The 17,536-nt window shown below is 35.8% G+C and overlaps 1 protein-coding gene across 4 annotated transcripts in view; it reads right to left on the reverse strand.

The window, feature by feature from the left end:
* Positions 1-17,536, reverse strand: part of ITGB6 (integrin subunit beta 6) — a 105,740-nt gene that overhangs the window by 9,402 nt on the left and 78,802 nt on the right. For 3 of the 4 annotated variants that reach the window (XM_039328379.1, XM_039328378.1, XM_039328380.1), the window contains 3 exons: positions 14,328-14,754; positions 11,863-12,085; positions 1,829-1,929 (listed from right to left, as the gene is read on the reverse strand). In XM_039328379.1, coding sequence (XP_039184313.1) covers positions 1,829-1,929; positions 11,863-12,085; positions 14,328-14,754 — 751 coding nt within the window. Of the gene's footprint in view, positions 1-1,828; positions 1,930-11,556; positions 11,605-11,862; positions 12,086-14,327; positions 14,755-17,536 lie in introns of those variants that run through there. The other variant, XM_039328381.1, reaches the window with a different exon arrangement.

The raw sequence follows: 17,536 nt of genomic DNA on the forward strand, positions 1-17,536 counted from the left end.
CCTAAATTGTGAAGGATCTCAAGAGAGTAGACAAACATCTAATTTGGAGGTATTATATTATATACAATATAACAAAGATGTATATTATAAAACCCATCTATTTCAGGTACCATGGAACATCATTTTTAAGGAGGCTGTCACTAGATAACTTAAGCGACAGTGGAACACAATACTGGAATCTTTTTGTACACTATAAAACACAGTAGCCTCAGGATATTAAAGTTCAGTGTGTTTGGATTAAGATTTACTGAACGGCTGGCTGTTATGGCTGCTGGCACCAGAACTAGATTACCTTTTTAAAAAAGCAGCTATCATGTAGATTGGAACCAAGAGGATCTTTCAATCTGTCTGGTCAGATAAATAAGGGTGGCTTATCTCTTTCCTATGCAAAGCATCAATGTCCATCTCCCCAGAGGAGAGGGTGACTTAGCTGAAACTTTCCAGAAAGTCAGCACATCGTGGCTGAATTGGATCTTTTTTATTACACAAGAAAGTGAAAGCCACAGACAGTCTCGGATTATTAAGGCCGATTCCTATATTTATATTTTCCCTGAATTAAAAATCTATATCCTCTTCTCATATTTCCCCCTGTGTTAGAATGGCTCGCTAGTAAATGTCCATTCCTGGTTTATCTCCTTTGCATTTGTATCTGGGAATCTATTGCAAGAAATGTAACCACTGATGCCAAAGATAACTTCTGAGACAACCTCCAGATGCCCCCGATGGAATAATTCAAGTAGGGTAGCTAGCCCTGAAACTTTGGCTTGGTATTATGTTTGTTGGGCATCAAATGCATACATCAAACTGCTATTGCCATGTATTCTGATTTCATTCTGTGCATCTTTTAATTTGTATTATTTATTTTCTTATTCTTACATTTAATGGTTTTGACTTTTACATTGTGGGAGAGTTTCAACTGTTTAGGTGGTTTAGAAATATATATCAATAAACACACACACACACACACACACACACACAATGAAAATTTGCTTTGTTCCCTTTTTCTTTCTCACTAATACCCAGCTGAATTCTGGTCAATCTGGGATGCTGAGAAGAAAATATTTATTGTTTGAAACATGGAAATAAAATCCTGAGAATCGGCCAGTAAAGAGAGATTGAGAAGGGAGGAAGAGCAAGTAAGAGTAGATGTAATAGCTTCTTTCCCATCTTTTATGTTGAATTGAGTTTTCTATGTACTTCTCCCTTTAGTAACAATCCAGCTTCACAGCCAAGGATGTTCATAGCACAGAGATAGGAAAAAACAGGACCAGACTGATTATTAGGAAGAATAGTGCAACTACTTGATGCAAATGTATTCTGAACACAGTTACTGATTCTTATTATTTTTTCAGCTATTCAGCTATACTTAGTATGCAATCCATCCTTGGATATCTATTCCTACTCTGTTGTCTCAGGTGTGGAGGACACTATTTTATCTTATCAACACAGTTAATTAAAAAAAACCCTCAATTGTCAGTCTTGTCATCTTTTGTAAGGCAGACTGAAGAGAGTAGACAACATTGAAGCCATTACATCTTCACTTTCATTGTGATAAATTGCAAATAAATCACAGAAGAGCATCAACAAACAGACAAGCAAATGCAGTACTGGAGCCCTGACCCTGAGTAGCTTTAGCCTAATACTATTGAAAAATTTCCAAGAGGGACAATTGAAAATATACATCTAATCATATAACCTATGCACATACCACACACACACACACACACACACACACACACACACACACACACACACATCCCATGCAAGCAGCAAGACCTAGTTAAACCTATTGCTACACCTAATAATAGCGAAGCAATAAAGTACACACCTTCATCATGACTGATCATTGCATCAACCAATTTACATTTTTCAGCGCAGTCTTCCTCATGCGTTAGATCAGCAGAAGCTAGATAACATTCCACACAGCTCCTGAGAAAGATGGTGCAATGATTTATCAATCTCTTTTGCATTAAGAATAAAAAGAGAATACATACACAGCCACCATTTTTTAAAGTACCTTCTGAAATATCTGCAGTAGTGAATAAGTAATTCTCAGCATTTAGAATGTACCACACAGAAAAGGAAATTAAAAAAAAATCTGGTGGTAAAAATAACCCTTACCCCTTTTCTCTCTTTGGATGCTCACCAGATAAAAAATAGCTTCTCATGGGAACCATGAGAATTATTTTGGTTATCTAGGCTCATAACAATGATGAGCGAGTTTTACAGTTTTAGAAGCTGGACACTGGAGGGGTCTAGAGAATCTAAGAAGAAGAAAAAAAATGCAAGTCTGCCTTTGTGTTGATTAACTTGGATATACCAAATGATATAAACCATCATAACACTGGAAATATCAAAGGAGATTATTGAAGGATGGAGCTACAATTTAGTAGCTGCAGTGCCAAAAGTGTCAATAGTGATATCTGATTCTATGGATAAACTATATCCAACAGGTGGTAATGAAGGAGCGACAGATGTAGAGCAAATTTTGTTTGACAAGGTATAGAAAGTACAGAAGGTAGAATTACAAAGGACAGGCCAAGAAAATGATTTGGGAAAGGATGTTTTATTGGATATACAAAATAAATTGGCTGAAGTTTTAAAAATGAAAGGGAGAGTACAAATAATAAACAAAGAGAGTGACCTGGAAAATGGTTTCTTATTTGCTCTACAAACAGGCATATTAATCTTTGAAGACGTCTGCGTGATGGGATAAAGAATTGAAAACACTTCCGGTGGTTCCAGCGACGACGAATGGCGGCGTTTTACAAAGCCGCCCGTTCCTGGTGCGTGTAAAAGCCGCGGGACTTTGACAATCAGCTGTCCCGCGGCTTGAATCTCCTCCCTGGGAAAAAGGGAGGAGGAGAGCTCTCAGGTAGAGGTAAGAGCTCCCCTGGATTCCTGTTATTTTGGGGATCGGAGGGTAGAGCTCCCTCGGAGCCTGAGCAACTCCGCGTTCCAGGGAGACTTCATTCCGAAGTTTTTGGGATGAAGCAAGTTGCCGCTTCCACATCTGCTTTTTTTTCCAGCTGCTTGTGAGTATTTGAAAGCAGACGGAGCAGACCAGGAGAGACTGTGCTTAAGTTTGATGGTGCCTTTAACTTCAGCAAGTTTCCTCTTCCTTTTCTTTTGTTCACTTTCCCTTTAGAAGAAAGGGAAAGTGAAAACTAAAATGGCGATCGTCTTTCTTGCCTGATTTGCATTACAGAGTAAAACCTGGATACAGATTAACTCTTTAAATACAGAAGTAAGAATTTGGCTTTTATTCTTTCCTCTTTTTTTCTCTATTTTTTTTTCTCTTTTTTTTAAGAACACTTAAAAGAACTGTGCCCTTTTTTTTTTTCAATAAGAATCTTTCTTCTTGGAACTTAAGAAAATGGCTTCAAAACGTCTGCCTCCCGCCCCTAAGGTTCCTATTTCTTCTCCAATGCCTCAGCCTGCATCTCAGAAACCAAAATCACCTCCACCTTCTCCCCCTCCTCCTGCAATTTCTCTTAATGATTTACAAGATGCTTTAAAGCAGCATGCCTTGGATATTAAGGAGGAGGTAAAAGATCTTATAATTGCAGAGAGGGCTAATACAGAAGAATTATTGGAGAAAAAGAACAAACAAGTAAGAGACCATATCCTTCTGGCCTTTCAGGGCCTAGCCCTGCACATAGAAAGGATTGATGACCAGATGGAAAAGATTACTGAAAATGCATCAAGGATGGAATTTAGAATGCAGGAGGTAGAGAACAAGATAGAAATTACACAGGATGAACAAATCATTTCACAATATAGGGAGATGGAACACGCATTGCGTATCAGAGGCCTGAGGGAGAACCCTCAGGAAGACTTAAAGATGCTTATTGTGAAAGATATTGCTCCTAATATTGGTTGGCGGCCTGAAATAATTGAGAATGAGATAGAAAAATTTTTTAGAGTTAATTCACGGGTTGCTAGACAGAGAAATCTACCAAGAGATGTGGTTATTTATTTTTCTAGAAGATCTATCCGTAATGAAATTATACAGGCTTTTTACAAACAAAAGTTTCAAATTGCTGATCAAGACGTGATAATTTTAAAAGAGATACCTCCAAAAATTTTAAGAGCCAGAAAAGATTTTACTTTCTTGTCTGATGAGTTGAAACATCGTCAAATTCAGTTCAGATGGGAGATTCCAAGAGGAATAATAGTAAATTATGAAGGGATACGTCACAGATTAACTACTGTTTCCAAAGCAAGAGATTTTTATCAGTCTATCTTAAAAGCAAGATTGTCACCACCTCCACAAATAAGGATGACGGAAGAGTCTCTTATGGCAGGAGCCTCATCAATGATGGTTATGGAACAAGCTGCACCGAATTCTGACATAAAAGAGCAAAGGATGACACGAGCTGCCCATAAACGTAAAGAAAAAGAGCAGTTGCAGAAGAGTGGTGAAAGTTTGGTTGTTACAGAGCCTGTGGGAGGGGCAAGACCAAAAAGATCTTCGACAGCAGATCTGCAGGCCATGCTCCAGAGGCTCCAGGCCGGTGGAGATGGTCAGGTTCCTGACCTGGAATGTTAATGGCTTAAACGTGCCCCAGAAACGAAGAAAGATTTTCCATTATTTGAAACAACATAATAATGATTTGATATGTTTGCAGGAGACTCATATAACTTTAAAGGATTCTAAATTCTTGATGAATTCCCGTCTGGGCACACATTTTACTGCTCCAGCCCCTGGGAAAAAAGGGGGAGTGGTAATTTATGTGAAGAAAACTTTTTCAGCTAAACTAATTGAGGCTGATTCTGAAGGAAGATATCTTTTTGTGGAATTATTATTACAAGGCCGAAAGGTTCTTATTGTTGGACTATATGCTCCCAATCAACAACAGAAACAATTTTATAAGTTGCTGCATGGCAAGATATCTCAGTTGGATTATAAATCGGTAATTTTGATGGGTGACTGGAATGGGGTTTTAGACCCAACTATAGACAAAAGAAGTTCCTCTAAAACTTTTATTCAAACTAAATTACCTATGACTTTCTTTGATTTGAAGGAAGAATTGGAGCTTATTGATATTTGGCGAGAAAGGAATACAAGTGATAGAGACTTTACCTTTTATTCTGATAGACACCAGTCATTTTCAAGGATTGATTTTTTTTTTATTACTAGTGACTTCCTCCCTAGAGTGAGGAAGGTGAAAATTTTTCCTAGAACATTGTCAGATCATAGTCCGGTGTGGATGGAGTTATATTCGGAAGACGGGAATAGAAGATCCTGGAGATTGAATGAGAACTTATTTAATCGGGAGGAGTTCATACAAAAGTGTAAAGAACATTTAAAGGACTTTTTTACTATAAATATGAATAAGGGAACATCGATGTCTATGGTGTGGGATGCTAGTAAAGCATATATGAGGGGAATTTTGATTCAATTGAATAAAGTTTTTAGGGAAAAAGGGTCACAAAGACGTAGAGAAATAGAAGAAGAGATCAAATCAAAAGAACAAGAGTTGGTTCTTAACCCTACTGATAATAATTTAAAGGTATCTATAAAGATGCTTAAGGAACAATTTAACATGTTGATGGCAGATCAGGTGGCTACCAATCTGTCGTATATGAGACATAATACTTTTTGCAATGCGAATAAGCCTGGGAGGTGGTTGGCTTATCAGTTACGAAAGAAACAGAAAGCTAGAATTATAGAGAAAGTAAAATATAAAGGTACTGAGGTTTTTCAGCAAGATTTGATTAAAAAAAGCTTTTTGGACTTTTACACAAAATTATATTCAAGTGATAATATAAGGGGTTTGGATATAGATAAATATTTACAATCAGTACATTTTCCTAGACTTTCAGAGGAACAACAAAATGGGATGAATAGTTTAATTACTGTGGAGGAAATTGGCTTAGCTATTAAGCAGTTAAAGGTTGGAAAGTCTCCTGGAACAGATGGACTGACTTCTAGGTATTATAAGATTTTATCTGAAGAAATGATAGAGCCACTAAAGGAACTCTTTAATAGTATTTTGTTGGGTATGCAAGTTCCTCCTTCTTGGAAAAGAGCTTTTATATCACTGATTCCGAAGGAAGATCAGGATCTTACAGAGCCTAAGAATTATAGGCCAATTTCATTATTGAATGTTGATTATAAGATCTTTACAAAAATTTTGGCAAATAGATTAATGCAGGTTATGAAAGACTTGATTCATAGTGATCAAGCAGGATTTATAACAGGGAGATATATGAAACATAATGTTAGACAAATTATTAACTTAATTGAGTACTTGGATAAGAATAATCAGATTCCTGTGGCTTTTATCTTTTTGGACGCTGAAAAAGCTTTTGATCAATTGGACTGGCAATTTTTATTTTCTTTGGTAGAGAAAATGAATTTTGGGGATAATTTTTTACATGCACTTAAAGCTATATATCAGCAGCAATCTGCACAAATTGTTGTAAATGGGGGATTGACTGAGAATTTTAATATTCAAAAAGGGACAAGACAAGGATGTCCATTATCCCCATTGTTATTTGTTTTAACATTGGAAATTTTATTGATTCAGATTCGGGAATCGAAGTTAATTAAGGGTGTAAAGATAAGGAAGAATGAGTATAAATTGCGGGCATTTGCGGATGATTTGGTTTTAATTTTGGAACAGCCGAATCAGGCGATTGATGGTTTATTAGAACTTATAACACAGTATGGGAATGTTTCTGGTTTTAAAGTTAATAATTATAAGACTAAGATATTATCTAAGAATATGTCAGTTAAAGAAAGGGAAAGTTTGATTAAAGCCACAGGTTTTCAGATGGTAAAAAAGGTTAAATACTTGGGAGTATATCTAACTGCTTCAAATGGAAAATTGTACAAGAACAATTATGAACCACTATGGGCAAAAGTCCAAAAGGATTTAATAGATTGGAAAAAATTGCAATTGTCATTGTTGGGGAGAATTTCAGCTGTAAAAATGAATGTTCTACCAAAGTTTCTTTTTTTGTTTCAGATGATACCTATTCTTAAAAAAGAGGCAAATTTGGAGGAATGGCAAAAGGGTATCAATAATTTTATATGGGCCGGGAAGAAACCAAGGGTTAAATTTAAGATATTACAGGATGCTCGAGAAAGAGGGGGACTTAAGGCACCCAATTTGAAATTATATTATGATGCAGCCGCCCTAACTTGGTTAAGTGATTGGCTTAATTTAACAAATATGGATATTCTTTTTTTGGAAGGTTGGGATTTAATATATGGTTGGCATGCATATTTAATTTTTAATAAGAAAGTTGATCGGACTTTTAAATCACATATTTTGAGGAATGCCTTACTTCGTGTTTGGAAGAAGTATTATTATAGATTAAATTATAAAATACCTATCTGGGGGATTCCCAGACATGCAATTGAGGGAACCTCTAAGGGGACAAATTTTGATAAAATTTCATATAAAGAATTGTTAATTTGTTCTGGTTCGAATTGGCATTTGAAATCCCTAGATGTATTAAGGCAGCAAAATATTCTACAGTCATGGTTTCAATATTTACAAATAATGGATAGATGGACTGTAGACAAGAAAGAGGGAATAACACTAGAAGATAGACAATTGGTTATTCAGATTAAAAACCAAGGTCCGGCTCATATAAAAAGAATATATAATGTTTTATTAGAGTTAGATTCGGAAACAGAATTGGTTAAAGATTGTATGATTAAATGGGCTCAGAATATACAGGAGCCGATCTCATTGGATTTATGGGAGATAATTTGGATAAGAAATGTTAAATTTACACAAGCTCAAAATTTGAGAGAAAATTTTTATAAAATGTTTTATAGATGGCATTTAGATCCTAAAAAATTATCTTGTATGTATTCCAACATACAGCCCAAATGTTGGAGATGTGGCAATAATGATGCGACATACTTTCATATTTGGTGGAATTGTAAAAAAGTAAAGGCTTTTTGGATTATGATTTGGTGGAACATTCAAAAGATTTTTAGAAAGAAGATAAAGTTTACTCCTCAACTATTTTTACTTGGTATTTTTGTTGACTTAAATGAAAAAGAAACTACTTTGATGTTGAATTTATTAACTGCAGCAAGGTTACTAGTAGGTCTATATTGGAAGAAAGATTCTTTGCCTACTTTAGAAGAATGGATATTTAAAGTATCTAGTTTTGCAGAAATGGCAAAAATTTCTGCTTATTTAAAGGATCATATACAAGAAAGATATATTACTGTATGGGGAAGGTGGATAGATTATATTCAGAAAAAATATGGAATTAAAAAGTTTTATTTATTTTATGAATGAATATCAAATATTATAGAGAATTGTTTTATAAGTTATGGAGTTAAAGGTTAATTATGATTTTTTTTTCTTTCTCTCTTTTTTTTCTTTTTTCTTAATTATTATAATTTTCTTTTTCTTTTTTTTTCTTAACCCTGTATTCTGCTCTGGGAAGTGAAGGGAGGGGGGGGTGGGGGTGGGAGGGAGGGTAAGGGGGGGTTCTCTATTTTAAAATTTTATTGTATTTTTATAAATGATTGTATGTTTTAAAAAATAAAAATTTTCAATAAAAAATAAAAAAATAAAAAAAATAAAATAAAAAAAGAATTGAAAAGAAATCAAATTTTACAACAATATTTGGATGAACTAATGTTTAAGACTTTTAAAAGTAAAAGGAAAGAATATAAAGTTGATTACTTTGAATAAGGTTAAAATAAAGTTTTCTCTGCAAAGTTTTGTCAATTCTTAACAGAAATTTTGCTGACACCAAAATTCAAAAGCTGATGTTTTATGGATTTGTTTTATAGATAAGGGATGGGATACAGAACAATAGATACCAGTTAGAAACTTATAAAGAGTTACTGAATTTGTCTATACTTGTAATTAAGGTTGGAAGTCACTTCTTTATATATTTCTTTTTCTTTATCATATTCTTTCTTTCTTCCACTTTTTATTCTCTCTTGCTATTGTTTTTTTTTCTTTAATTTAGTTTGCATTAGCTTTTAATACTGAATTCAAAATGTTTAATAGAAAATTATATGCCAGAGCTCAGTCACAGCTGTGTGAGCAAGTTATTGGTCGAGGAAGCATGCCAGAGTGTATTTAGATTCATTAGAAGAGGGAAAAGACTATTTTAAAAATGGAACAGCTTAAGATGACTTTAACCTTCTACAGCAGGGGTGTCAAACTCAATTTCATTGAAGGCCGCATCAGCATTGTGGTTGCCCTCGGGGGGGGTGTGTGTGTGTGGCCAGGATGGGTGTGGCCTACTGGGTGGGCATGGATGGAGTGGGTGTGGCCTACTGGGTGGGCATGGCCAGCTCTACATCGTTCGCATCAAGGGTGCCTGTGGGGGCCTGGGCAGGAATGGGACAGATCTGAGGGACTCTGCAGAAGGGGGTGGAACCGGGGCAAGCATCAAGGCATGGTCCATTTCTTCATTCCTCACAAAGGGTGACACCTTCCCAGCATGCACCAAGGGGTGGGGCCGACATGGCAGGGGCCGGTCCCTTGCTGTTTCCAGATGGCCTTGTGGAGCTAAGACTGAATGCGTTTCAGCATAGATGGCCACCACAAAATTGTACATTGGCTCCCGGCCGGCCTGGGCCAGGGCCAAGGCAGAGGGGGCCATTCCCTCACTGTTTCCACGATGGCTTCGCGGGCCACATAAAACCACTTTGCGGGCTGCATCCGGCCCCCGGACCTTGTGTTTGACATGTCTTTTCTACAGTATGAGCTGGGGATGAGAAGAAGGCAATTTCATGAGAACATGACACAAAAACCCCCAATAACCATGGCATATTTGTGATTTGGTGCAGAGTAAAGAGGAAACTTAATATCTTAGAAGTTAAAATTGATATATTAGTTTTTTAAAAATGGATTGGTACATTACATGGTTTTCAGATATGTAAATCAGCTGAATTATGAGCAGTAATAAAAATCCCTAAATTGATCCGATACCCACACAAGTTTAATGAGCCAACTGAGGTTGGAGCTAAGTCTGAGCTTTCTGGTTGAAAAAAAGAAAAAAGAACAGAAAGTGGGCCAAAGTTATTCTCCCACAGCCAGTCTCAGAAATGACTAACAGTCATATCAGCTGGAGGTCAAAGAGGACAGCACAATCCTCTCACTTCCACAATATGTATACCACCCAGAGTCACTCTGTGAGGGAGATGGGAGGTTTCTAAATGTGATATATAAATAAATAATCAGCAGCTGTACTAGCAAATGTGCCTCACAAACCTGGCTGACTATATAATGCGCCTGGAAAGTATCCTGATGTCTGGCATTGCCATGGTTTTGCAAATCAAGCTACAACATTGTAGTAGCACTGGCTGGTATTTAGCAATACAGTTAAGATGTAAAATGGGTAATTGAAATTTGTCTGTGGTTTTGATTTAACAACTGCCTTTATTTATAAAACAACTGCCAGGCAACTTCCTCTCAGCTTGAACAGAAAGAAATATCTGAAATTGTATCAGGAAATGTTCGCAATGCTGCCGGATGTTTGAGGGGGAAAAACAGTTTGGAAATAGATGGAGAATGTAAAGTTCAGACAGATTTAAGAAAGTTAGTCTGATTTATTATTAATCTGAATTTGACAAACTGGAAATAAAAAACTTTCCTGGGAATGTACACAGAGAATAAGGAAGCTAATGATAAATCAAGAAGGACCCAGGTTCAATTCCTCATACTTCACTGAGGAAAAAGATCAAGTGAAATCAGTAATAACAGTTAGATCACAGATATAACTAGCAATCAAACTGCTAACAGAGAAAATGAAATTACTAACCCTTTTCATAGTTCACAGCAACAATAAAACGAAGCTTTTAAAGAGCATTTGAAGAAAGCAAGTACTGTAGGATTGCAGAGAGAAAGATTAAAATACCCTACTGATGTCATCATCTTCATCATAAAAGACTTCTGGTGACATGGGACAAAGCAACAACAGAATAAGCCTTTCTGAAGGCTACTTTGGGCAACAGACTACAGCAAATTGGCCCATACCCCATTCATTTTACTGCTGCTTATCAGAATAGTTGCTTCAATGGGTCTACGTTTTGGGCTTCTTGTGCAGCCATTTGTTACCCTAACATACTTTGAAGGGTCCTCAGAATTAAGTGGCTGGGCACCTGCCTATTGCTGGAGAAAGAACAGGTGGGAAGTCCTCATGGATGAAGACAGCAGGAGGGGGTGGATCCTCCTCTGACCTCAAGCATCAGGTCTTCTTGGGTTGTGTTTGTTCTTTTTAGAAAGTCTACAAAGGGAGAGGAAGCCAATCCCAGTATGAGAAAGAAATAAAACACCCTCTTGCTGAATAAGTAGCAGGTGACAGAATGTTCTCTAGCCATATTTTTCAGGCTGAGAGTTATATGTGATTAGCATGTCAAAGCTGAAGTTCAAAGAGAGGAAGATTAAAAATTACAGTTTAGCAGCAATATTTGGAAGGTCTCTAGTATTTATAACCAAGGTTTGATAGGTGTATATGGCCTTGGGGAGATAGGTTATACACACTGCTGCTTTACACCACTTCTCATTTTCTGACACAATACTTATGCATTATTGGACATTTACACTAATAACCAACCTCATTGGAATTCCTCAGATTACAGTATCCTTTCAGGGTCAAACCACCCTAATTAAGGAAGAAAACGATTAACGTGAACCTCAGCATGAAATTATTGTAAATAAATACAAATGTATTAAATGTATAGATAAGACAACATGTAGCATAATGAAAGGAATACAAAATGTATTAGAATTTAATGGAATAGGGAATACACAATTACCAATAGAAATAGTGAAGAATGGTCAGTTCCTTTGAAAACCTATTGTACATTTAGATATGTGACAAAAATAGACTTTTCTAATCATACTCAAAGAAACAGCTTACCATTTAGAGCTGCAAGGATCATCATATGTAGGGTATTTTTCACAGACGTTGCCTGAAACCCCAGAATTTGTGCATATACATTTTCCACACACACATTTGCCTCTCCCACTGCAGATGATGCCATCATTAGAAATACAACTCTCGGTATCTGTGGTACAGTTACAGTATTCACCTGTCCAGCCATGGTGGCAAATGCATTGACCACAGTCACAATCCCCATTACCTAAGAAAAAAAGAGGGAAGTCAACCCTACTTCAACTGCTTCCATCTTTGCCTTTGCTTCCTAATCCTTGAAAATTGCCAGCAATCCTCTGTAGAATGTTGTATGAAGACATTATTTCATATAATTGGAAAGAAACCTTCCAACTAGGTACCATATTAAAGTTCTTTATTAGGATTACATAGAATCACAAAGTAGGGAGCCAGCTGTTGAGTTTCAAACCCTACAGTACTTTATTGGTAGAAAGCATGACAGACATCTCATCAGGTAGGTAAGTAGGTAGGTAGATAAATATAAATGATAGATAGATAGATAGATAGATAGATAGATAGATAGATAGATAAGAAAAGAGACGGATAGCTAGATAGATGATATATAGATAATAAATCAGATGACAGAGGATAGATATAGAAAGAAATTGAGATAGAAATATAGATAGAAATAGATAGATAAAAATAGATGATAGAAATATAAATATGACTTAGAAATAGATCATAGATTAGATAGATGATAGATAGATAGATAGATAGATAGATAAGAAACAAGATAGATGGTTAGATAGATGATATATAGATAATAGATCAGATGACAGAGGATAGATATAGAAAGAAATTAAGATAGAAATATAGATAGAAATAGATGAGATAAAAATAGATGATAGAAATATAGATATAGAGAGAAATAGATGACTTAGAAATAGATGATAGATATAGATAGAAATAGATCATAGACTAGATAGATAGATAGATAGATAGATAGATAGATAGATCTCCTAAGATAGTAAGTCACAGAATGAAAATAAAGCATAACTGTTTATTCCAAACAGAGAACTCACCATGTTTCATTACCTCACTGAAATAGCCTTTCACAATCTTTTGCCTTCCAAACATCATTGGCTAAAATAGCCAATGATGTTTGGCTTTATACTGTTAGCAATTCTAACAGTATAGAGGGAATTATATTTCAGCCCATCTACCAACCTCAGGTATATCTGTCTTTGGTGCTAGCTAAGATCCTTCCCACAGCTTACAGACTAACTCATGTGATTGCTTATTCAGAATAATGAAATTCCGCAACCTTCAGAGAACTTCGGATCTTCCCAAAAAAATCTGCACAAATGCTTTTCTTTCTTGTGGAGTAGTTGTATAACACTACCAGCAAAGTGCCACAAGAGAAATGTGTTTGGAGCTGACATGAGAAAAGAGGATATTAAGGTTCAATCCCTACTCCTCAATTCAGCCAACATATCCAAATATATTTTGCAAATTACTTAGCAATGCACAAATGCATTTTATATTCTCTTCCCAATGACCTTTGTACCCCTCCTGTATTTTAATTCCTCCCCTTGGAAAAGATTTGAATACAGTGTTCTGTCACTGTAATGATGGCATATTCCTATAAATTCCACAGAAAGATGGGTTGTATTATTATTTTGTCATAATGTTTATCCAGAAATAAATTCTGCTAGATTCTATGCATTTTATTTACAGATAGGTAAAGGGAGACTAAATTTAGAAAAGCTTTCTGTAAGAATATAAATCAAACAATACTTCATGGTTTCCAATAGAAAAAAAAACATTAACATATTGTCTATTGGAAGGTTTAGATCTTTGAACGTTGCCTTTCCTTCACACCTTACGTACATCATTTTAAATATAATATTTAAAACAATAAATATTTACAATAAAACAAGCAATCCTGATTCATCTGGAAATGTTTAAAAGCAAAATGAAGAAGTACATTTCTTGATTTAAAAAAATTGTATTATAATTCAAAAGAAATATGATGAGGAATTTCATAGTGGCCCTTCCATAAACACAAACACATATTAACACAATGATTTAATGGATCCTTATTTAGTGGACTTTATGGTAGAATAGCCCAAATTTCCATCCGTACATCTATATATCATCTCCAAATGACCCCCCCCAAAAAGCCCATTGCATGTGGAAGAGTCCACATGAGGTACTTAAATTTTTGTTAAACTGAATTATGCTTACGTCAAATTAGGTTATTTGTGTAATGATGTATGTAAGGTGTGAATGATATACTTTCTGATTATCAGACTTTTCAGAAACATGAACTCCCATTCCCTGAAACAATCCACTTAATCAAGACTGTCTTTTGCATGTCCACATGCATTTATACATGATACGCACAATTGCATAATATATACACACTTTCAATACCTTACTGTATGCTTATTATGTAGTTACAAGGAAAATACAATTTAGAGCAGACTTACCTCCACAGAGCTGCCCTCTAAGTCTGCCACAAGAGAAATCGTCGCATTCACAGTATGGGCCATATATATGTCCGTATGCTGAAAGGTGGCAAATACATTGTCCACAATAGCAGTCACCTCTTCCATTGCACAAGATCTGTTCTGGGAAACTTTTACAGGACTCTGTATTCAGTGTCTCTTTTTCGCTACATTTACAGTCTGGACCCACGTAGCCGGGGTTACACACACATACCCCACACTCAAAAGAACCATTCCCGTAGTTGCACTTGGAGTTGTTCACCTCCATTTCCTTCTGACAATGACAGCTACATTCGGGCTGGATCTCAATCTCTAATGCTTCATTTAGACCAGTGGGCTTGATTAGGACTTTCTTTCTCCCTTCACTGCAAGCTGAAGGGCTCAAACCTAAAGTCACATTGAAAGTGACCTAAAGAACGGAGAGGAAAAACCACCCATGTGAAAGACACCCATCATCATTTTAGCATACAAAGCACAAAGTAAATATTTAAATATAAACTAACTTGGAAATATTAACTGCCTCCATTCATGAAATATAGGGTAGATATGTTTGACATATTGTTTTATAGCATAAAATCTCAAAGCTGAGAGGTTGAAAGCTGGAAGAACGCAATTCTTCCCGTATTGCTGCCAACAAAATCACATAGATGTGTCTCCAGGAGGTGAGATCAATTCAGGGACCTATTTACCTTCATTGGAATTTTTCTGGATAAAATATGAAGTGTAAGTGCTTTGAATATATGGAGATAAACCATAGGTTTTCCTGAAATCATCTGACACTGGAGACTTGAATGAGGATGATGAGGTGTAGCTCCTGAAAAATTATGCCTTTTAATAAAATTTGTTGGTTGTAAACAAATATAAATAAAGGCATAGAAACAGAATCACACAAAGTATTAGTAATACTTTATAAATCCTTAGTACAGGTCATCCTCAATTTACAACAGTTTGTTTAGCGACCGTTCAAAGTTACAGCAGCACTGAAAAATGTGACTCGTGACTATTTTTCACAGTTACAATCTTTGAAGCATCCCTATGGTCATGTGATCAAAATTCAGCCGCTTGGGAGCTTCCGGTGGGAGGCGACGGCGATGGCGGCTAGCTTTTAGCCGTCCAGCTGGGGAAGTGTCAGAGCCGCGGAGCGCAGCGCGCATCAGCTGGCCCGCGGCTCGGAAATCCCTTCCCGGGCAAAGGGAAGGGATAGAGAACGCAAGAGTAGAGGTAGAACCCCTGAACCCCCTCTGGATTTATTTCTAGAGGGGGTGAAAGGAGTGTTCCCTCGGAGCTCTTGCTGATCTCCGCCTCCCAGCTGTTTTTGCTTCCTTGGAAGCAAAAGAAACCGCCGCTTCTATCTCCGTGTTTACAGCATTTTGGTGAGTAATTTTTAAACGGACGGAGCAGTTTAAAGGATTTTTTGTTATATTTTAGGTGTTTATTTTTTTATCTTTTGATTTTTACTATTTTTCCTCCTTTTCTTTGTTATACTAGTGAAAGGACTTAAGATGGCGTTTTGAAAGTGTCGGAGTTTTTTTTTCCTTTCTCTTTTGTTTTACTTTCCCTTTTTAAGGATTGTTTTTTGCTTTTGCTTTTGCTTTTGGCTTAGAATTTTTTCTTTTGAATTGTTTGCTCTTTTACTACTTATTCTTGGGATTTATTCTGGACTTTTAATGATTATAGTTTGTCTCTTTTTAAAAATTCTTTTTTTCTTTTTTTCCTCCTCCCTTTTTGGCTGGAGGGGAAAGGGAAGTGACAATTGTGCTTTTTAAAATGGCTTCAAAGAGGCAGCAGCCTTCCTCAATACCCAAGGTTAAAATCAACAACAGGAACAATTTTATATACAGTTACACCAAAAAATAACTTTGCTTGATTATAGATCAGTGGTATTAATGGGTGATTGGAATGGTGTCTTAGACACACAAAGGGATAAGAAAGGTTCCTCTCCTTTTCTTAAACAAGCAAGGCTACCTAAAGCCTTTTTTGATATGAAAGAAGACTGGGAATTAAGGGACTATTGGCGGGAACGTAATCAAGAGGAGAGAGACTTTACTTTTTTTTCTGACAGACACCAATCTTTTTCAAGAATTGACTTTTTCTTGATTACCACGGATTTGTATAATAAAGTAAAGAATGTAAAGATTTTTCCTAGATCACTGACGGATCATAGTCCAGTTTGGATGGAGTTGATTCAAGAGAAAGAGGAAAGAAGATCCTGGAGAGTTAATGAAAATTTGTTTAGACAAGAGAAGAATGTTCAAAAACTAAAGGAGTGTTTAAAGGACTATTTTGCTTTGAATATGTACAAGGGGACTTCAATGTCAATGGTATGGGATGCAGGTAAAGCATTTATGCGCGGTGTTTTGATAAAAATGAATAATTTTTATAAGCGAAATCAGATTCAGAAACGTAGAGAACTTGAAGATGAAATTAAACTAAAAGAAAGGGCTTTGATTCTAAATCCTTCTGATGAAAGTACTAAAGAATCTGTAAAGTTATTAAGGTCACAATTTAATATGTTGATAGCAGATCAAGCTGCAACCAATTTATTATTTATGAAACAAAATACATTTTGTAATGCTAATAAGCCGGGGAGATGGTTGGCTTATCAATTAAGAAAGAAACAGAGACAGAGAATAATAGAGAAAATAAATTATAAGGGTAAACTAGTTTCTCAGAAGGAATTAATTAAAAAATCTTTTTTGGATTATTATCAAAACCTATACAAATCTACTAATGTACAACTGTTAGATATAAATAAATATTTAGCTGAGGCAAGTTTTCCTAAACTGACTGAGGATCAGAAATATGAAATTAATGGTTTAATTACTAAGGAGGAAATTGCCTCAGCAATTCAACAATTGAAATTAGGGAAAGCACCGGGTACGGATGGGTTAACAGCTGTTTATTATAAAGCCTTAATGGAGGAGATGATTCAACCATTAAATGATCTTTTTAATGGTATCTTACAGGGTTTAGAGATTCCTCCTTCATGGCGTAGTGCTTTTATATCATTGATTCCAAAGGAGGATCAAGATCTTACTTTACCAAAAAATTATAGGCCTATATCTCTTTTAAACGTGGATTATAAGATATTTGTAAAAATTTTGGTAAATAGGCTTATGAGGGTGGTGCATCATCTTGTGCATAAAGATCAATCAGGGTTTATAACAGGAAGGTATATGAAAAACAATGTT

Source organism: Crotalus tigris, unplaced genomic scaffold (assembly GCF_016545835.1).
Source record: "Crotalus tigris isolate CLP2741 ecotype Arizona unplaced genomic scaffold, ASM1654583v1 scf7180000024376.1991246, whole genome shotgun sequence".
Lineage (NCBI taxonomy): Eukaryota > Metazoa > Chordata > Lepidosauria > Squamata > Viperidae > Crotalus > Crotalus tigris.